A 25,214-nucleotide genomic window follows, 5' to 3' on the forward strand; every position below is an offset into this window, starting at 1 on the left:
AATAGAAGCAATTATTAAATGATAAAAGAAGCAAAGGCTTAAAAAAGAAATCTTTGTCCCCAGAAGAACACAAAGAAAATGAAAATAGGTCAAAAATATAAAAATGGGGGACTATGGTTTTTAATACTAGCTAATAGCTCAGTGCTAACCTTATTTCCCTCATCCCTCACTTATACACTTGTCTCCTCCTCTCTTTTCCCTTTCTCATGTCTTCTGTAACAGAATTACCCCTTAATACTAACACTCTTACTCTCTTTTCTGTTCATTTTGTGAACCTTCATTTTTCCCATCACCAAATCTTTCCCAGAGATTTCATTTTCTCTCACACACCCCTGTCTTTGCAGCACATTTGAAAAGACCGCCAGACTTCCCAGCCATTGTGGGAGTGAGTCCTTTTCTTCAACCTTTTCCCCCCTTGACCTCTCTGTGGCCTTTGACACCATGGATCATCCCCATTCCCCCAGTTGTTCCTTTCTTGACTTACAGAATATGGAAAAAATCAAACTTATTTGTGTTTAGATTAAAAATTTGTGTTGGGATTGTATTTGGATTAAAATCTATTACAGGTTTGATGTAAGCTGCCTTAAGAAGGGTGTCAAGCTTTTTTGTCAGCAGAAGAACCCATGATATCACACCTTTATCTATATTTATATGTATACATCTATCTATAGCTAAGACTATATAAGACTGTGTTTATGTCTATATCTATTTCTGTATCTACACCTATAACTATAGCTGCCTGTAATTCTGTATCACTTAGCATGAGACTGGTGAGTTCAATTAGAGATTGAATGAGAGAATTTAATTTTCTAAAATAACCATATATTATACCAAACAGAGAGAAAAAAAGCAATTTTTTCAAACAGGTATCATTTTATGTATGATATACATTAGTTTTATGGTGAGAGGTTAAGATCTGGGGATCAAATAGAATTTTGGAGTTAAGAGTTAAATATCTTTGAAAGCCTCTTGCCTTTTTTAAAAAAATAAGATTAAAGAGAGAAGCTATAATTCATGATAAGACATAGCATGTAAATTTTGGAACTTCAGTCAAAACTTTTCTAGCTGGTTTCTGAAGCAGCTCCTTGGTCATTGGGATGAAAATATTCTCTGACCTCCTCTACCTTCTTTTGTCAGAAGGGAAACAACCAGCATAGCATTTTGAATGACCAAGCTACATCAACAAGATTATTTCTTTTGAAATCTTCTTATCCAGTTCCCCCAGAACTTATAATTTCTTTTCATTTTAATTAAGACTGAATCAAGATTTTAGCTTTTATAATTGCTCTTCCCTGTTACTGTCATCTGTCTCTCCTCCTACCTCTGTGATCAAATCCCTGCTTCACTGGTTTCCTTCTCTTTCCATGTTCAAACCCCTTTCATCTTAAAATATAAACTTCTTAAAAATTAATAGCCTAATTATACAAATTCATTTGACAGGCACTTGATCTCTTCATCACAACCAAAATTTTCAGAAAAATTGATGATACTTGCCATCTTTATTTTCTGGTTCTCATCATCATTAGTTCACAGAAACAGCTCTCCTCAAGGTCACTAATGACCTTCTGATAAATTCTTGCTGACATATCAGCCTCTGTGACTACTTGACCTTTCAAAAGGCATCACTGGCTGTTTTTGCCTTTAGGATATTTCTCTTCTATCTTTTGAGAAACTTCTCCTCCCCCCACCCCCAGTCCCCCATCCCAAATATACTCCTGGCTTTCATTTCTTTAACCATTGTTTCTCAGTCTCCTTTACTATCTCATCCTTTACCAATCCTTAATTGTTGATGCTCCTAAAACCTCAAAGTACTTCCTTTCCTCCCATTCTGTATTTTCCCCCTCCACAGGTCACCCATGCCCAAAGCTTCAATGGCCAGGTGTGTGCTCTTAACTCCTTCATTTACATCCACTCCACACCTCTTCTCTGAGTTACTTTAGATAGCCAACTGCCTGCTCAACACCTTCATTTAAATTTTTCAAAAGCATTGCAAACCTAACATGTTTAAAAGGAAATTCATAATTTTTCACACTAACCTGGTGCTCTATCTTAATTAATAACATTATCCTTCAGCCTGTTGACACTCTTGAAAACTTGAACTTATTTTTCACATTTTTCTTTGCTTAATCATCAATATCCAATCCATCTAGTAAATCTTATCAATTTAGCTCCAGAATGACTCTTGCATCCATATACCTCCTTCATTTTTTTCATCATATCTCCTTTGGACTCCAGTAGTAGCTACCTGGATATTCTCCCTTCATCCACCCTGATACCCACTGCCCTGATCTCTTCTCCACACAGCTGCCCAAGTGATATTTATAAAAGGTAATTGAAACATGTCACCCTCCTAAAGAAAAATATGACTTATCATTGTTCTTAAAATAAAGACTCCCATCCTTAGCACTGACCGCCTGCTATTCCCTGGCTTCCATCCCTCATAACTCCACTTTGCTCTCTGTTCTAGTCAGGTCATTGGTTTTAAATGCACCATACCTTCTATAGACCCTTAGCGTATAAGGTCATGTCTGCTTAGAATCCTATCTTCTCCGCCAGTTGGGGCCCTTATGTTCCTGTGGCCATATTTTCATTTAGTTTCTCTTCAGAATATCACTTCTGACTCATGTCTGTTCTGTTTTGTCTGCTTCACACTAACTCAGGTATAGGAGACGGCAGCTTCCCGCCTTGATTTGTCCCAATACCACTTGTATAAGATTTTAATAAAAATGAACTGCTAACAGTCCATTGTAGAAGCCCAGACCAAACTAGGTCAAATGTGATTTTACAAATTCCTGTTCTTTAGTTCTTTGACCACACCTGTTATTGGTTATTTCTTCTTGGCTGACATTTCTCTACAGGCCTGATTCAGTTGCTCTTTTGCTCAGTAGCCTCTCATGCCTTCTTTCTTCCATCTCTCTTTTTCTCTCCCCCACCCCCACATTCTCCTCTCCCCTCTTACTTCCACTCCTCAGTTTTATATTCATTATTTGTGTGGGTGGTCTAGTTCTCTCTTTGCTGTGCCAGGCTCTCCTCAGTGAATCTCATCCCCACCACCAAACATGATGATATAGTTACTCTTTGAGAGGCACTTTATCCTACCTTTTATAACATAAAATTATTTTGTGTCACAATAATATAAACATTCAGTCATCCACACTTAAATCATCAAAACTGTCACTGGCCTATCTCCTGTATTTCTCTTATTCAATAGTCATCATAGTGAGTTTGAGGGATCTGGATGCTGATCAAGAAAAAAAAATATGACCACTGGGGGGCAGTTGCACACTCTGAGCCTTATTTGGATGGTGCTTTGATGGGTTTGCCTGGGGAGCCAGTCACTCTGGGCATAAAACTTTCCAAAACAACTGCACAGGAGCTGCCATCAGAAGGGAAGGAGGGCAAGGGAACTCTGAAAGTAAAGGAAATTCACAGAGGGGGCTTTCCTGTCCAGGAGATGCCCTCAGCAGCATGGCCGCAGGGGTTTGGGGTCCTTTATGGCTCTCAAAGTTGGATAATATGGATGCACAAATAATCACAACACAAGATCAGCTATGGTATCATAAGAAAAGCATCAACATTCTCTGGGAGCTCTGATGTGGTGGGGAAAGCTTCTAGAAGGGGGTTCAGGGAAAAGGTCCTGAAAGAGGTGTGGCATTTGGGGGAAAGAGAGGAATTACATAATACTAAGTTTTCAAGCCCAGGGTGATTTTAAGTGTAGTGATGCCACCGATCAGTACAGGAAGAAACAGGAGCAGAATGGGATACACAATTGGTCTTAAGAGGCTGTCATTGATTTGAGCAGGTACAGTCTGGGATACTGAAAGGATTTATTTGTGGAGGTAATTACCGAACAGTGAGAAATGAGGGAGGTGCTCAGGTAAGAGGTTGGTGCCAGAGATCCAGGTTTGGGAATGATCCCAGAGATTTTAAATATGGTATCTTCAAAGTGAGGTTACCTATGGAGAAAATACTAAATTTGAAGACAATGAAAGTGGAACCTTGATGTGTGTCTACACATAAGGGGTTGAGGGAGGAACCAGAAAATGAGACTGTAACTAGTGCAATTACATGGTAAAGATGAAGTGTAATACGAGGTTGGTTGTGGCGAGGCAGAGTGAATGGATACATTCTACATCCAAAATCAATCATCCTTCGAAGTCTGGTATGAATATTACTTCCACCACATACCCTTCTCAGCCCACGAGGTTGTTTTGGTCGTCTGAATTCAGAAAGCTTATTGTCTGCAATTCTCACTTGGCAATTAATTGTGCATTACCTTAGAACATTACTTATTTTCATGGTGTACTTAGCTAGATGGCATCGTCTTATAATTTTTTGAGTCATCCGTATGACTTCATCCATAGTAACTTATCAATAAGTACATACTGATAAATGTTTTGTAATGTTTCTCAGTAACTACAAAATAGGGGCTTCCCTCAACCCATTATCATATTTATCTTTTTGTTGTTAGGCTTTATTCTATATGCTTAAATTATGAGGACTATATATATGTGTGTGTGTGTTTATATATATATAATATATAGCTTATATTATATTAATTATATATATAGTGTGTGTGTGTATATATATATATATAAAATATACATATATAATCTCCCCTCACTTCCCCTGTCTGTATCTGTGTCTCTGTGTCTGTGTCTGTCTCTCTGTCTTTCCAAAACAATTGTTGATCTGACTAAATGCTAGGAGCTCACTTTGCTAAAAGCCAGGAATACAGAGATGTGTAAGACCTAGTCCCAATTTCAAGAAAGACAAAGTGTATAAGGGAGTCAGTTTGAGCCAGGAGTACTAAACATGAAGACTGGCACTGGTTAAGAGTGAGTCCTTGAGGGTATGATAAACACAGAAGTTGCAATAGCCACAAAATATGTGGACCAAGGAGAGGGAGACAGTAGAGAATGTGTTCGAGGTATAGTAGGATTAAAAGAGATGCTTAAGGTAAACCTTAAAGAGTAAGCAAGAGAAAGCTAGGTGCAGAGATGAGGTAGGGGTGGAACCATTCCAAGAAGAAAGGAGAGGAGGGGCAAATGTTCTAATACCAGAGAGCATGGTGTGTGTGTCCGTGTGTGTATGTTTGTGTGTGTGTGTGTGTGTGTGTGTGTGTATAGAACTATGGGACTTCTATCCAAGAAGTATTCTCTGCATTCTTCTTTATCAGTTACGTTTAGTCATAGCAGGAAATCTAGCAATTACAAATTCAATGTCATTTCGAAAAATGTCTAGATAACCATTTATAGATATACATTTATAATTTGTGATAAGCTTAGGTACCTTTTCAGAATATCATGCTTCTTTTTTGTGTTAATGCTTTGCTATTGTGTAATTTGAGCTCTGGCAGTGCTTGAGATTGTGATATATATCATAGAAAGTACAAATGTCATCGCTGTGGATAATTATTAGGTAAGAGCCAGTGAAGTCTGCCTTTCCCACTTTCTGCTTTTTGAATATGAATCAGAAAGCAATTTGTTAGCAATTGCTAGTGTATGCCTTCAGTTTTCAAGTTGTTCAACTTTTCCTCATTTTTGAGTCCTTCACAAGATTGATAAGATAACTTTTGCCAGCCTTGAGCCAGGGCATGGACAATAGACTCCATTCATGGGAGATATTCAGTCACATCATGATGAAATATGGACACAGCATTTCTAGGAAGTTGATGTTGAAGTTACTTCCAATTTCAGAACCAACTGTTCAATGTTTGTATTCTGTTTATGATACATTCAAGTGTTCCTATGTTTTTATGTGACTTAGAGAGCCCGTGGTTAAATGACATGTGGAGCTCATTTAAGAAACTTAGTGAAGCTGAATTAAGGTAGTTTCTGAACAGACAATAAGAATGTTTATGATGTTACCCATTATGGCATTTCAGGACCACTGATGAAGCCAATTCCACCACCACCACCACTACCAAAACACCAATCTGTTTTTTTCTGGAATTGTTTCGGAACACAGAGAAGAAAATACATAGCTTCCGATAAAATTAAAATAGTGGAAACACACCTAAGAAATTTCCCTAGGAAATTACCACATAGTTAAATGCTTGCTATGTACTTTTATATTTTCTCATCTGTATTTGTTCAACCTCTTCTTCAGTGGTTTTTATTGTCAGTGAGTTGATTGGTAGAGTTGAAGGAGGAAAGAAAATCCTGATTGAGATGTGAGTTGCCATGGCAACTACAGTTATATTTTTCTGTATGTAACTATAAATGGTAAAATGTAACCCTTCTAATTATACTGCTACATTTTTAACTCTATTGGTACCAGACCCTCTGCAAAGTTTGTTGTCATGGTAAATTAAATCTATATGTTTCATTTGTATCCCAACAAAAGTCTTTATTTTAATTAGAATCTGTTTTGCAAAAATTAAGATTCTAAAACTCTTAGTAAAATATCAAACTACAGTGATTTTAAAATCTAATCTGAATGCCTACAAATAGCCCTTCTGGACATTCAACATAATTAAAACGTTAACCTGAATCAAGGTTTATTATTTTTGAAGTGTGTCATTTGAATAGAATGAAAAGAAAGCAAATTAAAAATGTGCCAGTGGAGGGCTTAAGCTTTATTTAGCAGAAAGTTGCTTTTTCCTCAGTCCTATGAAGTCAACATAGACAGGCTCTGCTCTCCTAATGCTAGTTTTAAGTAACTCATGCATTCAAACAACAACCATCAAAGACATCCCTGCTCCCCACCCCCCATCCAGATTCACCACCCCTGCTCCCTTGGAGCCCCTGTTGCCTCTATTGCTGCCCCAGGTTGCTCCTTGAACTATGATGAAGCGGCAAACCCTCAGACTCAGAAGCAGGAGCAAGGAAAAAGCTGTGAGAATCAGGGTACTGAGGGGCAAGGGCCCTGCTGAAACCATCACCCTCCAGGTTACAGCTCCCTCTGTCCCAGCCATAAAAACAGTTTGATTTTTTTAAAAAAGTGATTTCACCCTGTAGTAGTATTGTCTGAAGGTCTATCAAATAGAGATTGTAAATCTCACCTCTAAACGCATGAAAATTCTGAGAGATTAAAGGGGCTGTCTGTGGTGATTCAAATCTTAGTGTCAATTACATAAATCATGGGTTTTTTCCTGGTAAAACTGAGCAGAATTGGGACAGGTTGAGGGATGGTGGCTTGAATTTCATGAATAGGGGATGGCTTTGGAGGAAGAAGACTGGGAGGGAGAGAGTCCTAGGTGTGGTATAGTGTAAGTGACAGGAGCATACTGTGACATAGACTAGACTTCCAAGAACGTAGGAGGAGGGTAGTGGGAAAAGTGGGTGAGGGGTGTGTGCAAGGGCCTACATTTTACTTAAGAGTGTCTGCACACTTGGGGGCACTGCTTTGTCCTCTGATCTTTCTTCTTCCTCTGTCAGAAATAGACGGAATATTAGATACGTGGAATCACAGTATGTGTAGCCTTTTGAATATGGCTCTTTCACTTAGCACAATGGATGTGGGGTTCATCCATGCTGTTCCGTGTATCAGTAGCTTATTCCTTTTCATTGCTGAGTAGTATTCCATTATTTGCAGCTATACAGTTCATTTATCCAGTCAACTGGTGAAGGAAATTTGGGTTGTTTTCATAGGCTCTAAGAGTTCACATATGGGTTTTTGTGTGTACCTATTTCTTGGTGTGTGGGATTGCTAGGTCATTTGGTAAGCATTTAACTTTATAAGAAACTTCTGAGCAGTTTTTAAAGTGACTATTTTATTTTGCACCCCACCAGCAACACACAAGAGTTCAAGTTGTTTCACTTTCTTAACATTACTTAGTACTGTCAGCTTTTAAAAGAATTATTTTAGCCATTCTGATATGTGTGGAGTGTATCTCATCCTGGCTGTAATTTGCATTTCCCTAAAGACTAGTGATGTCAAGAATCTTCTCATTCGTTTATTTGTCGCCTGTACATCTTCTCTGGTTAAATATCTCTTCAAATCGTTGGCCTATGTTTTCAATGGGTGGTTTGTTTCCTTACTGTATATTTGCGAGTTTTAAAAACTTATGTACTGCTTACAAGTCCTAAGTCAGATATGTGATTTGCATGTATTTTTCTCCCAATGTGGCTTGGGAGAAAAATCCTTCTCTTAACAATGTATTTTTGCAGAGCAAAAGTTTTTATTTAATGAAGTCCGGTTTATCAAGTTACTGTTATTTTTTTAGTAAACTGTGCTGTTGGTGTCATATCTGAGAGCCCTCTGCCTAACCCACAGCCACAAAGATTTTTCTTCTAAGAGTTTTATACTTGTATGTTTTATATACAGGTCTATGATTCATTTTGAGTAGATTTTGTTTTTGAGAGACAGTGAGAGTGAGAGTGAGAGAAGGAGAGAGGGAGAGAGCGAGAGAGCGAGAGAGCATGTGCGAGAGAGAGCATGCACAAGCAGGGGAAGGACAGGAGAGGGAGAGAGAGAATCTTAAGCAAGCCCCATGCTCAGCGCAGATCCCGACATGGGGTTTGATCTCACCACTGTGAGATCATGATCTGAGCAAAAATCAAGAGTCAGATGTTTAACTGACTGAACCACTCAGGGGGCCCCTGGAGTAGACTCTTTTTCAATGCTAAAAAATTTTAGAACTTTACCTGATAGTAATTGGACTATTCTTATTATGTCTTTGAGAAAATATCTAGGGACCAAAAGTTGCTATGAATTTAACAATACTTAAAATTTCTGTCTCTTTGTGTCTATTGGCTAGCTAAAGTTTACATATTTTCTTATAGAGCTAATTAAATTATGTTAATTTAAATTGTATTAACCACAACCACATGTACATACATTTGGAAAGTGCACTATATCAATGTGCAAGGTGCTTAGTCTATAGCAAGTACTTGGGGCTCGGTGGAATTAAGGATGCCTTGTAATAACTCTGCCTTCCCACAGTCGTGTAGTGGTTTGCCAGCCACAGATCTGGACAGATCTTCTCCTTTTGTAGATAAAGAAGCAGAGGTTCAGAGAATCAGCCCTCTTTCTAGGGTCCAACTGAGTTAGTGGCAAAGCTAGTCTAAAACGTAGGTCTCTGGAATTTTGTGGAAGGTGCATGCTCTATTGCTGTGTTATGGTTTCTTGAAATGGCCCCTGGCCACTAGGAAGTGAGACTTCATTATAGTAATCATTCTTTTGAACATGTGCCTTACATTCTATAAGCTCTTTGAGATCAAGGACCACATCTTTTTTAGCTTTTGAATGCCCAGTTTTGCTCATATGTTGCTATGTGTCCTAATATTAAAACTGGGGCATTTGTGGAATAAATGCTTGTGGAGCTAATGACTCCTTCCTTGGGCAAGAAAGTAATGCATGACAACATATTGTTATTAGATTTTCACTGGGAATACTGGTGTATTGGTATTGGTCTGATCCAGTATGATCTAGAGAATAACACATGAGATTCAACATCAGAAAAACTAAGCTGAAACCCTGGCTGGCTGAACTACTTACTAGCACCGTGACGTAGGGCAGATTACTTAACCTTTGGGACTCATCGAAAAACAAAACAAAACAAAACAAAACAAAACAAAACAAAACAAAACAAAACAAAAAACAAAACATACTCCATGAGATAGATGTATGAATGGAATAAAATAATGCTTGTGAGAGGTTGACCAAGTTAGTATGGTACTGAAACTCAAAAACTAGAAGTTCCATCTCCTTTGTCACTTTGTGGGAATAAAAATTCAGTGTGTGAAAAACAAAGCCTAAGCACGATGGAAGTTGAAAACAAAACTCACAGTTAAATGTTAGAGTCGATTATTCTTGTTTCAATCTAGGCATGTGCTGTAGTAATGAAATGCTTTTCACGAGAGTGTGCAGACAGAAGTCCCGGAGCCAGGCATGTTTTGCAAAAAAGCCATGATGAAGAGAAGTGATTTTTGTAGCAGCACAAGAAAAAGAAGTAATATAAACTGCTTCATGATGTCATTTCTATTAGCTCTGGCTTTCGGGCTCATCTGCAAGTTTTCCCATATCTTATGAAAGCTGTCTTTTTTATTCCCAGAAGTTATTCCTTACAATTATAGTCACTCATGTGGTGGCATGGATCCTGCAAAGGTCTTGTCGGCTTGAAGGAAAGACAGGGGGTAGAGCCAGGGGTCAACTTATCCAAGCTTAAATATTGCATCTCACAGTGCTATTCAAAGAGGATCGTTCCACATGCATGTCTCTTGTTTCCTTCTCTTCAAAACATTCTGGGCCACAGCTTCCTGCCTCGCTCTTGCATTTTAATCCCCTGGCTTGGCATTACATCAAGCTCCTGGCATGGCATGAATGACTTCTCTCATTGCCCCTAAGGGCTTGGGTTCTGTCATCTGTGGCTGTCATTGCGGAGATGCAAATGAAAGCTTCTATGAGGTGAATCGAAGTCAATGTGGCATTGCCTAGCCCCAGCCCAGCAGTGCTCTAAATGCAGCACCTTCCGAAATAAATATTCCCCTCTATTTTTCTTGGCCTTCACAACTGCACACCCACCTTTTCTTTCCAGGGTAGTCCCCAAACCATATCTGTACCATGTACTACTTCCGTATCCATACCTGCTTCCCAGATATACAGTCAATATCACCTGCCTCTTTGAGGGCTTAGCCATTCTAACATGGAGGAACTTTAGCTTTTCATCAGTGTGATTCTGGCATAGGCAAACTTTGGCACCATTCTATTTCTCCTTTTTGTAATCCTCCTTTACATCTTTTTATCTCTCTCCTGCCTGTTCTCAGACATCCAGTGTCCTGTGCAGACTTACTATTTCCCAGGACTGACCACCTTCTTACCCCTTTCATCTACCCCTGGAAGAAAAGCATATAATCAGTGAATCCACCCAGGTACACTAAAGACACGTTATCACTTGTGATATCCCATTATCCCCAACACAGGGATATTGTTTGAAAAGAGAAGGTTATGGCATTTCATATAAAATAATATCTAATTGTAAAATCTAACACTAAACCAGAATGGGGAGACTATTTTTTTAGGTAAATTGTTTTTCAGGTTTTAAAACCTAAACAGGTTTTAAACGTTTCAAGCTGCCCTTCAGTTCTCATTTCCTTCCTCAACAAATAGAAATGCATCCAATCATTCCCTCTTTCAACACATCTGTATTGGGCACCTGAATCATACACAATCCTAGTATTTAGGATATAACTATACTTCTAAGAACTTTCAGCCCAGTATGGAGACAGAAAATTATGTGTAATCCAGAACGGTGTGGTATGGGCCTAAAGAGGGTATGCTGTGGGGAGACATAGGGATGTATCCAGCACAGGTTTGGGTGCCACAAGGGACAGTAATGACTAAGCCAAGTCTGAAGCTACAGGAAGAAGTATCCAGGGGAAAGGGAGAAGCAGGTAGTCCAGAGAGCAGAGGGAATATGGTGATGGGTGGTTAGGAGTGCAAGGGTTAGGAGAGCAACACCTACAGTGTTGGGTTTATGTGGGGTAACAAAAGCCACAGCACTAGGTGTATAGTGAGCACTTACAGTGAGCCAGGCAGTGCTCGAATTCTTTGCAGGCCCTTCTCCTGGGTTCAATGCCACCATCAATACAAGGAGCAGGAGACTGACCATACTCTGTGCACTGCCCATCACCCAGATGATCACTATCACATCACACTCTGCTGAGAAAGATTTAGGACTGATTGCATCACCTCCTCCATCTCTATGGCCACAGATCCCCATGAGAAGCTCGGTCTGATCATTTCTTGTCACCTTGAGTAGCCCCACAGAGCTCTGTCCATCACTGACCCTGACCCAAACTAGCAGCAGCCTAAGCACTCAAACCTTTCACAGTACCTCCCTGGATGTGTCATCTATTACCATCAAAACTGGCTGCTCTGCAGTCTTGTCTTTGAATAGCACTCATCTGTTTGTTGAGCTCTTCCAGAAGACTCTGCTTCCATGGGGTCCAGAAGAAGAGGAGACGTCCTGTTTGCTCTTCATTGCTACTTCCTATCAATGTTAGCTTTCTCCTCCCTAAAGATCCCCTATCTTCCTTGAAATTATGGCATCATGAGCTTCTCTTCATCATTGCAGTCAATTGAAGGTCTCAGAGTCACTCACCACCCCTCTTTCAAGATTCTGGCACCAGGCTCATGGTCTCTGTCACACCTGCCTCCTGCCATAATGCTTGGTGATTTTCAAACCCATGTGGAGGATCCTTACCCCAACTGGCCTCTCACTTTCTTGATCTCCACTCCAATATTCTTGTCCTTTTCCCTACCTCAGCTATCCATACATCTTGCCTTTGTAAGTAACCATATGCATTTCAAAGTTTTTCCATTCTGCTTCTACTTTCTACTCCATTCAGCCCACTCTCTCCAGTCCTCTGATTCTAGAAATTTCTCAGCCTCAGCCCCACCAATCACCAATCCACTGATTCTTCACATTGCCTCTACCCTCATATCCTCTGTTCCCTCCATGTCCATCTCAGATCCCACAGTCCTTCCTTATAATCACTTCCTCATACCCCCCCTTCCCTTCCTTTGCCCTCATTCTCTTTGTTGCACTCACTTGGCTGAATTATAAGCTTAGTTAAATCCACCTCTCTGTTTCACCTCTTTCTGCCCCCTAAGCAGCTGAATATGGCAAGAGAAAACAATGGCAGCTAGTTTTATTTTAATTCAATGGCCACGAACCTCCATTGAGCTACTGGTGCTGCCCAGGGATCCCTAGGATATCATGGGGGAGGGTTTATGGAGCCAAACTTCCTGGTTCAGATTCCTCCCTCTGCCACTTACCAGCTGTATCATCAGGGATATTTATCTTCACTTTCTGAGCCTCGGTCTTCTCATGTATAAGGTAGAAAGAAGAATGATACTTATCTCTGGGATCACAGTGAGGATTAAATGAGAGAGCTCTCTGTGTTTCCATCTGTGACCAACCAATCATCTCACTTGTGTCTCAGGTACCCTTACTTCTCAAGTCTCATTGTTTTCTGCTCACTCTGCTGCACCATCAAATTTCACTGATTCACTGGGTCATTCTCATCGCTATGTATGCAAACTCTAGTAACCTTCCTTGACCTATCAACCTTCAGGAAGCCACCCATTTCTCTGCAAAACACCTCTATCTCCTATTTTCTCTTAAATACACTCCTATAAAGTTGTTTTTCACTACTGCTCCATCAAAACTGCTCTCATCAGCGTTACTAGTGAGCACAATCTTGCCAAAACCATGGAAACTTACCCATCTTGTTTTATTTGATCTGTCCATTGCATTTGGTATGGCCAGTTCCTCCCTGCTTGAGACTTCCCTCACTTGACTTCTGGGGCACTACACCTTCCTATTTCTCTTTGGCCACTTCTCCTTGGACTCCTTTGCTGTTTCCTTCTCATACCCTTGACATCTAAATATTGCAGGGCTGAACCCTGAGCCCTCTCTGTTCCTTCATTTACACTGAGTCTCTTGGCGATCTCGTCCAGTTTCAAGTGTCAAATGGCATCTCTAAGTTGATGATGCCCATATTTATATGCTCTTCCTCCAATATCCTCGTGGCTCATTTTATCATTTCCTTTAGGTCTTGACTCAAATTTCACTTCACAGAGACGCCTTCCTATTTTATATAAAATGGTGTTCTTGCACCATCAGTCTATATATTATATTCTCTTACTCTGTTTTATTTTCTTCATCTGTCATATATTTATTTGTGCATTGAAAGCCTTTTGAGAAGAGAGAAATTATCACTTTGTAGAATGCCTTGTACATAGAAAGCTACCAATACATGTTTATTAAATAAAAGCATGATCTCATTCAGCCCTGACAACACCCCAGCAACCTTATGAGAAGGGTTATTATAGATGAAGAGATGGAATCAAGTTAGCCCATTATCATACAGCAGGCAGTTCAGACAGCTGGACTCCAGAGCCTACATGCTCACCTAGCATGCTACAGAAGCCAGAGGGGTACCTGGAGTCTGGATCACAAGGGTACTTTTACCAGGTATGGAATTGATCTTGAGGATAATAGGGAGCTACTGGAGTGGTAGTGGTGGGGGTTGGGGGGTGACATGCCCTGGGTAAGGTGCTGACTCCATCCAAAATATGTACATACTTGCCTGTCTGCAATTCCTGGGTCATCGAATCATGCTGGCTCAGAAGCCGCCTTGGCTCTGGGTTGGAAAGTTTAGGCTGACAGCATATGTATGCTTTGCTAGCAGCAAACTGGCCTGTGCTGCCAATATTTAAACCAGATTTAGTTAAGAGCTTTGAGTCAACTTTATCTTGATGTCTGTAAAACTGAAAACCTTTCTTGCTGTTTCCATAGCAGCCTGATGGTTGACATAATTCCTAAAGAAGATTATATGTTAATGCCCAAGAACGATTTATTACACTCATGGGCTGCTGACCCAAAATGCCACAACTTGAGCTAGATAGTCTAGGAAATATTAAGCTTTTAAAAGGACATTATATTTCAAACTATAATAAAACAGGATGAGGTTTCCAAAAATCTGATTAAATGAACTTTTAAAATGCCTGTAATTTAAATATTTGACTCCTCTAAAGTTTAGCGCGGTATAGATTCTGGCCTTTCATCTACCTCATGCCAGGGGGGTGAGGCAGTTGTAAGATACACAAGCTATTTCCATATAGGCAATAAGTACATTTGGTTAATAGATGCTAAAATTTGCAATGTTTCCATGGTGAAATGAACTGCTGTTTTCTGTTTTAAAGGGAACCAACTGTTCGCCCTCCAATACCTCCAAAGCCCATTTCTCCTGTTTCATCTCCTAACCAGCAGAGACGGGAGAAGAGGTGAGACCTGGCATTCCAGAATTTCTTGGCCAAAAGAAGCAGTTATAGAAATGAAAGCAAATGAATTGTGACTTGTTTTGTGCAAAGCATGGGTATGTTTTGTGCACACATTCACTGAAGAAGCACTTGTAAAGCTTTTCTAGTTTTCTATTTGCCGACACAAATATGTATTTATGTTTGCCTTTGAATACTTATGGCCATTTCCCATCTTATCAAACTACATTTTCAAGATAGAAGCTGAAGTATTATACATGAATACATATATAAATACATATATAATGACATATATAAATGCACAGAAACTATACATGTTTTTTTACTGAAAACATATATATATATATATAATATATATGTATTATCTATACATACAGTTTATATTTACTCCTAGTTAAGTTTTCCATTAAAAGCTACATTTTCTGATAAAAGATGTTCTTCAACTTTGTGTTACTACTCAAGCTCTCCCTTATGTTAGAAATACTTTTGGGTAGGGGCGCCTGGGTGGCGCAGTCGGTTAAGCGTCCGACTTCAGCCAGGTCACGATCTCGCGGTCCGGGAGTTTGAGTCCCGCGTCAGGCTCTGGGCTGATGGCTCGGAGCCTGGAGCCTGTTTCCGGATTCTGTGTCTCCCTCTCTCTCTGCCCCTCCCCCGTTCATGCTCTGTCTCTCTCTGTCCCCAAAATAAATAAACGTTGAAAAAAAAAATTTTTTTTAGAAATACTTTTGGGTAGCTCCTTAGTCTTGTGTTAGCTAAGGAATTTGCAATTTATTTCAAACCAATTACATTTTTAAAAATGTTCTGATTAACCTGTCTCCAAATAAAAAAACAAAAACAGACTTGCTTTTCCATTTTGAATCTCTGACAGTCTATAATTAATACTTACAAACAAATTCAGAGATCTGAAAGTTTTCCCATGTGTTTATGTTAAACTGTTTAAAAGTTTCAGGCTGTTTTTTAAGATGTGCATTGCACATTTCCGTTATTATTGTGAGATTTAAAAAAAATGTTATTTCACTGAAGACTGACTACATTAGATCCACTTGATTGCCTGCCTTTGATTCTTTTGTATTTTTGCATTTTGATGGTGATTTTTGTTGACAACATGAAAGAAAATTCTAGAACTATTCTTCAGAAAGCGGGTAACTTCAGATAGAAAATGCTGACTGGGCAGCAGGGCTAAGTAGCATTAGGTGTTCAGCCTATTGAGTTAAAAAACTATGTCTGAATTTCTGTTCAGTGAAACTTCACAAGATCTTTGAAATTTTGTCCTTAAGATGAGAAGATAATTTTTTCCCTTTTAATGAGCCAGGAGAATACCTCTTCATTGAATTAATTATAGACCATTTATAACTTTTTATTTGTGCAATGGTTATAATTATACTCTTAAAACAACTTCTTAAGCTTTCTAACTTACATTATTTTTCCTTTTATAGTATTGACCAATTAAATCTGAATTTGAATAAGATTTTTTTTACGGGACCTTAAATAAATTGCCTTTAGTACTATCTAAATTCTAATCTAAAATCAGCAACTCTAGAACAGTGAGCTTGTATAGATTCAAAAAAATCTAAATTTCACGGGAATTGGTCTAATCCATTTTTACTACTTTAATTTCTTTCTTCTCCCAATGATCTTAAAAATAAAATTAGGACAACTTGCATGTTTTAAACCCTCATTACTTTAATCACAGCAAGATGATTTTAATGAAAGAATATGAAAGGGAAGTGTTTCCTATGTAATTAACACATGTCCTCAGGAGTACAAAAAATAGTTGAATATAGTTTCTTGAGAACAAGCAAGAATGTTTAAGTAGGTCAATCAGATACTTAGGAAAATAACAGAGAAAAACCTTATATCATATTTTGTGACAGAACCTAACTTCATAAGCTTTGATTCTATCAACTCAATGTGATCATTCTCAATGTGGTGGGCTTGTTGGAAATTTAAAATATTTCCTATCTTATCCGAGCAAATATATTTATCGATCGTATTCAAATGAGGTAAGTCTTTAAGAAAAAAAAATCATTCCTTTGCTGCCTAATAATAAAAATGATTCTTAAGAGATAAGTATGAAAATGCTTTATTGATGATTGGAGACTAAAATAAAAAGAACATAAACATATTTAGAACAGATATTTCTGGATATATATAGTGGTTAAAAATGTATTAAAGGAGACAGGCTAAATTGCAAAAGTATTATATTGGACCCCAGATTTTCACATAGGAAATGGTTGAGTTCTAGCCAAACAAAAGAGTAAGATAAAGTTTGTTATCTCAAGTAGCTATTGCTCCAACACACTGTGATATTTTTGAACATAAATGTTTTCTTAAAAATTTATATTTAACAGAGAAGTGTTTTCTTATCTAACAGACATTATCTTTAACTTTGAAAATATAGGCAGATATGTCCACCTAAACCAGGTGTATATACAGAAGCCAACAGATCTGCTGAAAGAAATATAAGGTACAATGGTCTCTATCTCTATCTATGTAATTGTAGAAATGATGAAGTTTGCTTTATTAGCATACTTAAAGTACAAGGCAATTAATAATAAAATAGACAAAATTGGTTTTCCAGCTGGCTTTGAGATAGTGGTTAATAAATATTTTTATATACACCTACAGAATTTTATTCTTTTTTTTTCTATCCCAAGCTTTACATTAGGGAAACAACCGAAGTTGTCTCAACATGATAACAGAATAAAATCAAACCCCTTAAGAAAGGAAAACACCTCTCTATTCCCAGCACTTGTCCCAAGGTCTGTGATATAGTTGTATTGATGTTTATTTATTTATTTATTTAAATTAATTTTTTATTTTTTAAAATTTACATCCAAATTAGTTAGCATATAGTGCAACAATGATTTCAGGAGTAGATTCCTTAGTGCCCCTTACCCATTTAGCCCATCCCCCCTCCCACAACCCCTCCAGTAACCCTCTGTTTGTTCTCCATATTTAAGAGTCTCTTCTGTTGTGTCCCCCTCCCTGTTTTTATATTATTTTTGTTTCCCTTCCCTTATGTTCATCTGTTTTGTCTCTTAAAGTCCTCATATGAGTTAAGTCCTATGATTTTTGTTTTTCTCTGACTGACTAATTTCACTTAGCATAATACCCTCCAGTTCCATCCACGTAATTGCAAATGGCAAGATTTCATTCTTTTTGATTACCAAGTAATACTCCATTGTATATATATACCACATCTTCTTTATCCATTAATCCATGGATGGACATTTGGGCTCTTTCCATACTTTGGCCACTGTTGATAGTGCTGCTATAAACATGGGGGTGCATGTGTCCCTTCAAAATAGCACATCTGTATCCCTTGGATAAATGCCTAGTAGTGCAATTGCTGGGTTGTAGGGTAGTTCTATTTTTAGTTTTTTGAGGAAGCTCCATACTGTTTTCCAGAGTGGCTGCACCAGCTTGCATTCCCAGATGTTTAGTTTTTTAAGTTGACTTATTTATTTTTGAGAGAAAGGGAGTGAGAGAGGGAAGGAGGGGGGAGAGGCAGAGAGAGAGAGAAGGTGAGAGATTCCCCAGTAGGCACTGTCAGCACAGATCCCAATGCAGGGCTTGAACACAGACTGTGAGATCATGACCTGAGACGAAACCAAGGGTCAGAAGCTTAACCAACTAGGCCACCCAGGTGCCCCTAGTTGTGTTGTTTAAATGAATAGGTGGAAATATAGTCATTTGACTGAACTAGTTCTGCAAAGGCTTTGCTAGTATTGGCTGCAAAATAAGGCCATATCCGGCTCCACTCACATCACCAGGAAAAGACTCACAAATTGTATTGATCTTTGGGTAAGGTTTCCCCATGACAGTCCTGATTTATGCCTCTTGTCTTGCACATCCCATCTAGTTTAGTATTTATTGTGGTTATATTGTTTTTACATTTTTATTTTTTAGGAAAAACACTATTTTTGAAATTAGTTTTGAATGATGCTATTTTATCGACTTATCAATATGATAGACCATTTTTTTTATTATGGTCAAAAACATAATAGTAAGTTTACCATCTTATCCATTGTGACAACCAATGTTTCAAAGTTCAAAACTTACATACTTTTTTTTTTATTATTATCTCCCTTGACTCTCAGAAGAGTCCCAGTTTGAAACATACATCACATGGATACCTTACCTTTGGGGAGAATCACCTTTTCCTTCCACTTAATAACTTAAATATAACTGTATCTCAGCATTGCCCAAGCTGTGTCCCATGTACCACAAGACGTCAATGGATGTTCTGTGAAAGAAGGGTTTAATGGCCAACACATTTAGGAGACACAATTAAACAGTTCTCTACCACAGGACTTCTCAGAAATTTTAATGTGTTTACACATATTCCGAATCTCTGAAAGTTGGTTATATTTCCCAAATTTACTTGACTGCAAAATTCTTTCTTCATAGAACCCTATTAACCTTCTATAAAACACTGTCTTGAAAATCTTAAATACAGGGACACCAGTAAGCATTTTCCCTTTTTATGATCTTTTTATGATCTAGGGACACCAGTGTGGATTCAAATACTCTATGTGTCAGGTGATTCCTCCTACCCTATAGTTTAAAATATACTTTCTTTCCCTTTGGAAGCCTAAGAAGACAGATACTTTGACTGCATGTGAGGGACTAATTAATCATCTGGACATGTTGCTTAATGCTCTTTGGCTGTAGTTGAAAAACCTCTGAACACACTTCTGTGTTCACTTGTGCAGTTAACCATACTTTCTTTTCCATTTCCTTTTTTAAAGGAAATGTGGGAGAAGCCAATGTGTTTAGGAGACACTGTAGTTATTTCAGTGAGCATTAGATGCCAGAGCCAATGTCCAGTGAAATGACTGGTGTTTTGTGTATGTGTGTGTGTGTGTGTGTGTGTGTGTGTGAGTGTGTGTGTGTGTGTGTGTGTGTGTGTGTGTGTGTATGATAGCTATCATATCAGCCCTATATCATGAGCTGGTATGATAGAACAATTTCATTATGCAGTTAAAGTCAGTAACTCCTGAACACATGGACTATTGCTTACTGAAAACATAAGAATTTCTAGCTACTTCAAATATAGCTCTACTGTCATTGACTTGTGTTTATTTTTCATCATTTGAAGGAGTCAGGATCTCGAGAACATAGTCAAAGTGGCCACTTCACTTCAGAAAACTAACAGGGGGTAAGAGCTCAGAGCTTTGAACTTATGTTTTTCTTTTTTTTTTTTAATGTTTCAAAAAAGGCTTAACCGGTTCCTTTAAAAGTTCCAAATATAAACAAAATTCCAACGCTATTTATATAATTTAAAAGAAGAAAGAGTCCGTCTCTCTAAGTAAGTGTCCCTGAAAAATGGGCAACACTGACATTTATGGATACTTTTCTTCTTCTGCTTTGTCTTTTGGTGATTGTACTCATCCTTGTCACCTCCGCTGTCTGTGGTTTTGACCTTGTTCCAAGTCCTCGTTCTGTATTTATGTTGCTGGCTCAGATCTCAACTTCTCTGCCTTCCCAGCACCCTCATTTAGAGTGTCCTAGGCCATATTTACCTCCCTTCCCAAATGCACTATTTCCTGACTTCTTTCTGTTCTTTCCTTCAGCCAAGCTCACCTTTCTGGAATCATTCTTCATTCTTCCATGTCTTTCCCCTTAATGTAGTGTCACGCATATATGCATTAAATGTCTAAAATTCTCTTCATGCTCACATGGCCTCACCCCAGTTCAAACCTTCATGGGCACCATCATAAGTTAGAGTAGCTACCCAGATTTACTTACGTTCCCTCAGTCTTTTCTCCCCTAAACCATCACTGCCACTTCTTAAAATTCTGCTTGAACAACTACTTCACTGGCTCCCCCTTGCCCGTTCAATTACATATAACCTTTGCTAACCTGGCTCCAACCTAATGTTCCAGAGTTATTTCTGACTTTACCCTCACATTTACCCTACACGAAATAGCAAATTAAACCACTTTCTTTCTGCAGTTTCCAGACATTGTGCCTTTGTTTATGCCATCCCACCTACATAGCAGCCTTTCCCAGCCTCAAGGCCACCATATCAATCCATCCAAGTCCTACATATTTTTCAAGATCTAGATCAGATATCACTTCTTCTGTGAAGTCTTCACAGAATGATCCAGTGAGATCATTCCAGTGACTTCTATTTATCTAAGCTATTCGAACCCCCTATTTATGTGTTATAACAACTAATCATAATTGATGTTGTTTCATGGTATCTATGTCAGCATCTCACCCTCTCTGTCATCTCTTCAGTTTCTTAGAGCAGATGTTTTGTTTTATTCACCGTAAGTCGTTTGCAGTGTCTAACAGGAATCTTTCGTGCAATGTAGGTACTTATATAATAGATTATGGTAAATAATGAATGAAAAGTGGGAGACCTGGAGTATAAAAATTCCATATTTTAAATGCCATGCCTACAAAAATTCTCATTGCTTGGTGGAATTCAGCAATGCAATGCTGAGTGTGATTGGGGACCATGGTCTCAGTCAAAAGAACTGAAGAGAAGAAACAGAGGTGACGCATTTCTCTTCTGTGCACAAAACTAATTGGAGCTCTGAATCCAGGTGGGGACTCCAGAAAGTATCCTGAATGTTTCACTTCCACCTTCTCTTGTCTGAGTGCCTAGATCTCTAATTCTATTTACTTTACTTTTATGAGGTCATATTTTGTTTTTAAGAGAGATTGGACAGTGTTTTGGTGAGTGGTGGGGATGTTTGAGAGGGAGATATGTGAGTGATGCTGAAGGGAAGTTATGGTTTGGCACAAAGAGAAACACTGGGAACTACTGTCAGTCTTGTCCCCTCTCCCTAGGCACGATGCACGAAATCCACAGAAAGATGTGTTCTTTGCAGGGAGAAGTTACTGCTCTGGCAGCATTCTTCCAAGGGGAATGTCTGTTGGATTGACATACCCAAGGACCATTACTATGGGCCATCTGTAGGGACTAGAAGTAGCTTCATTCACCTGAGCTGCTCTTTGTGATATTCCTTCGTGAAGTGGACTGTCACTCCTATCTGATTAAGAGCATTTAATTTCTTGCACATGCAATGGTGAAATTTAATATTCAAAGCTTTTATCAATGTAAGGTCACTTTAAAAGCCCAACTTCTTTCTTCAGAATATTATCTCCATTTTATTTAATTTGCCACAGATTGTCTTCTCATGATTTATGCCAATTTTTTTTGTGATAAACTTGAGCAACCCCAGATTCTGATAATCACATTGTTGTGACTCACATTAGCCAGAAAGGTATGGGGCTACAATTTTATAGGATTCTTAGGTTTGTTCTTATCCTGGGAGATATGGAGAGAGTCATACCCTCAGAGGTAGAAGGTGGGATTTCAAGCAAGAAACAACAGTGGGGCACTGTGTCAGGGATAGAATGTTAATTAATTCTTGTCAGGGTCAGCAACTTTTGTATTTCAGTATATATCCTCAGCCTTCAATCCTACCACTGAATATGTAACATTGTTTGAAAAGTTTCATTTATGTGATGGCTGCTAATGTAACATGTTTTAGGGTCACTGAGAGGACTTGCCCAGTGGCTATTCTGGCAGTGCGTGGTGCCAGGCACCTTCAAAGCACATGAATGACTCAGAACTATACTTCTCTAGCCTGAGCCAAAGTCTTGATGTCTCTAAAAGCTGTTTAAAAAATAAATATAGCAAGCATTTATTTAATGAAAAATTTAATAGACTGGGAACTGTTTGTTATAATGGCCAAAATTAATTGAAAGTTTATGACTTGCCAGACAGCATGCTACAAACTTTATACTCATTAGCTCATTGATTCTTTTCTCAGGTGGGTACAATTAGTATTGTTGGACAGATGGAAAAATTGAGGCAACAACAGATTAGGTAACACACCCAGAGTCACCAACCAGTAAGTGGTGAATCCTGGATTGGGATCCAGGTACCCCTGACATGGGACCCTGAGTATGTTAACTACCGAGTTACTTGGCCTCATGGTTTCCTGGTCAGTACCAGTGATGACTCAAGAGGAACATTTAGAAAGTGTGGAAAATGTGTGATTCTAGAGCAGGAAGAAGGAAAAACCATGATTTGTGATCTAAAACTGGAAGGCAAGAGAAATGGAGGCAAAGTGGTGACAGAAATATTGAAGAGAGACCATGCTGTGAGGAGCAAACAGGAACAAGAAACCCACTGAGGCTGCCTTCCTGGGGGAAATACCTGAGCTCAGGTGGCTCTAAGGGATATTCTAGAACCCAGGGGCTTAGCTTAAACAGGTTGTTTGTTCCTCAAGAAACAGCCAGAAAGTTGCAGTTCTCAAAAGCAGAAACAAGATAGCAAATTTAGTGGGCTTGAAATGAGATAGGAGCAAAATTCAAGAAAGCAGCCAGACTTACGGATGAACAGGTGTTTTCTGATAGCTACTTTGTGCAGGTACATTATGCAAATGTATAGAATCTGTAACTAGTCAATGTACATATATTTGTTGATTCAGTCGAAAACCTGTATTAAGTATTTATTGTATAAAGGACACGGTATTAAAGACTGAAGAGAATCCACTGTAAAATACAGTTCTAAATTTTAAGTGGAGCGTGTGTGTGTGTGTGTGTGTGTGTGTGTGTGAAAGAGAGAGAGATGTAGGAGCAGGAACATTATCATGAGACAAGTGTGCAGTTGTTACATTACAAAATATAGTAGTCTAAGTGTCATAAAGGAGATGAACAAAAACAAAATGCAGCAAAGTTTCCAAAAATGTAGAGGACTCTATTCCTTTGGAGGCCTGGGAAATATGTCTTGGAGAAAGGTATTTGAAAGAGCCTTGAAGGATAAACAAGATTTTCATAGAGGAAAAAGGTGGGGCCTGTGTTGTATTCCAGAGAACTAACCAAAACAGGGGTTTAAGGTGGACCGGCCCTTTGACTCTGAACAGGATTTTACTGATGTGAGATTTTTTTTTGTTTTGGTTTTTCTTCCAAAAGTGAAGAATTGGATAATATCATCAAAATGAACAAAAGCTTGAATAGGTAAGATTTGAAAACATCCAATTTTTGTTCTATTACTGAGTTGCATATTGTGACTTCTTATGTCTCTTTAGTATTTGAGCACAAGGACCCACATATGGGGCTAATTAAAAGTGGCCTACAAATCTTGAATAAAAAGCTTGCAGGCGTCACTACCAATGAAAGGCTATTTCAATCTAAAGAGACTAATATTAAGGTGTCTTTGATTTTCATACTCTGTTTAGTGAGGCAGTTATATAAAACCACAGTTCTCTTCCTGAAATATTAGTATGCAGGCAGCATTTAGTTTGGTCACTCAGTGCTTTCAGTTTTATGCTTTACAAAAGCCACTTATTATCTTAGTTAACTTTATCTCCTTAATTTTAAATCATTTATGATTGCTCACTTTAAAAATTATAATGATTGAGGTTTGTGTTGGAAGTGAGTGCAGTTTTTGCTATCTCTCTGTTCCTTTGCCCACCAACATACTAAATGGGTAGGAATCAGAGAAAAAGAGAAACTAGGCAAATGTCAAAGAAGCTCATTGATCAGAGAGATGTGGTTTTCATACCCTGTTCTGACAATATGATCTTATGATTGACTATCAACAACTCATTTAAGTTTGCTTCTATTCAGTTTATTCATTTACAAAGAGAGAGGGTATTAGATCAAGGATCACAGACTCCATGGGCTCCCAGGGCAGAAGGGACCTGACTGTATGAAACATAGGGCAATGCCCTGTCCAAGGACTCCAGCTGTTTCTCAGCTGCTGACAGGCCCAGTGTTGCAGACCATTCTCAGGATATCTTGAAAATCCAGGTTTCGATGTGTCATGGCCATCTTTGTAAACACTGGCTCACATTAAAAACAAAACGCTCTTGGGGCGCCTGGGTGGCTCAGTTGGTTGAGCGTCCGACTTCGGCTCAGGTCATGATCTCGCTGTGCTGACAGCTCAGAGCCTGGAGCCTGCTTCGGATTCTGTGTCTTCCTCTCTCTCTTCCCCTCCCCCACTCACACTCTGTCTCTCTCTCCTTCAAAAATCAATAAACATTAAAAAAAAATTTTTTTTAAACAAAATGCTCTGAATCCAAACAACATGTCATGGATCTACTATGTGTGGATCCCCAGTTTGTATCTTCTATCTTATTTTTCCCTAAGGTCCACTGCAATTTAAATTTTGAGTCTTTGAAAATACCTATTTGGAATAAACCAGTTTCAAGAATTGTGTCTCATCGTTTGCAACCAGCTACTATTTCCTGTCTATAACTGACCTCTATATAGAAATATAAACTGGTCTATATTTCTTTAGAGTTAAGTATGTATTATTACCACTGACAAGGTTTTTTATTAATACATTTAAAGAAATCAAGGTCTTGACGGTCTCTTCAGAGCAAATCCTAAGGCAGATCAAACAGAGAAAAGGTACGTGCAGCTGTCCCTAAACTGAAAATATGGTCTCCCAGATTCCTTGCTGTGTTCTTTCAGACATTAGCTGGAAGGGAGTTGTATCCTCTGGC

At 38.6% G+C, this 25,214-nt stretch overlaps 1 protein-coding gene across 15 annotated transcripts in view; it reads left to right on the top strand.

Moving 5' to 3' along the window:
- The window catches only part of SCEL (sciellin), a 175,696-nt gene that overhangs the window by 98,471 nt on the left and 52,011 nt on the right, over positions 1-25,214 (top strand). For 13 of the 15 annotated variants that reach the window (XM_043581021.1, XM_043581111.1, XM_043581136.1 and 10 more), the window contains 5 exons: positions 14,659-14,739; positions 17,135-17,200; positions 19,838-19,897; positions 23,677-23,721; positions 25,060-25,119. In XM_043581021.1, coding sequence (XP_043436956.1) covers positions 14,659-14,739; positions 17,135-17,200; positions 19,838-19,897; positions 23,677-23,721; positions 25,060-25,119 — 312 coding nt within the window. The remainder of the gene's footprint in view (positions 1-14,658; positions 14,740-17,134; positions 17,201-19,837; positions 19,898-23,676; positions 23,722-25,059; positions 25,120-25,214) is intronic. The other 2 variants (XM_043581048.1, XM_043581100.1) reach the window with 2 other exon arrangements.

This window comes from Prionailurus bengalensis, chromosome A1, assembly GCF_016509475.1.
Source record: "Prionailurus bengalensis isolate Pbe53 chromosome A1, Fcat_Pben_1.1_paternal_pri, whole genome shotgun sequence".
NCBI classification, from domain to species: domain Eukaryota; kingdom Metazoa; phylum Chordata; class Mammalia; order Carnivora; family Felidae; genus Prionailurus; species Prionailurus bengalensis.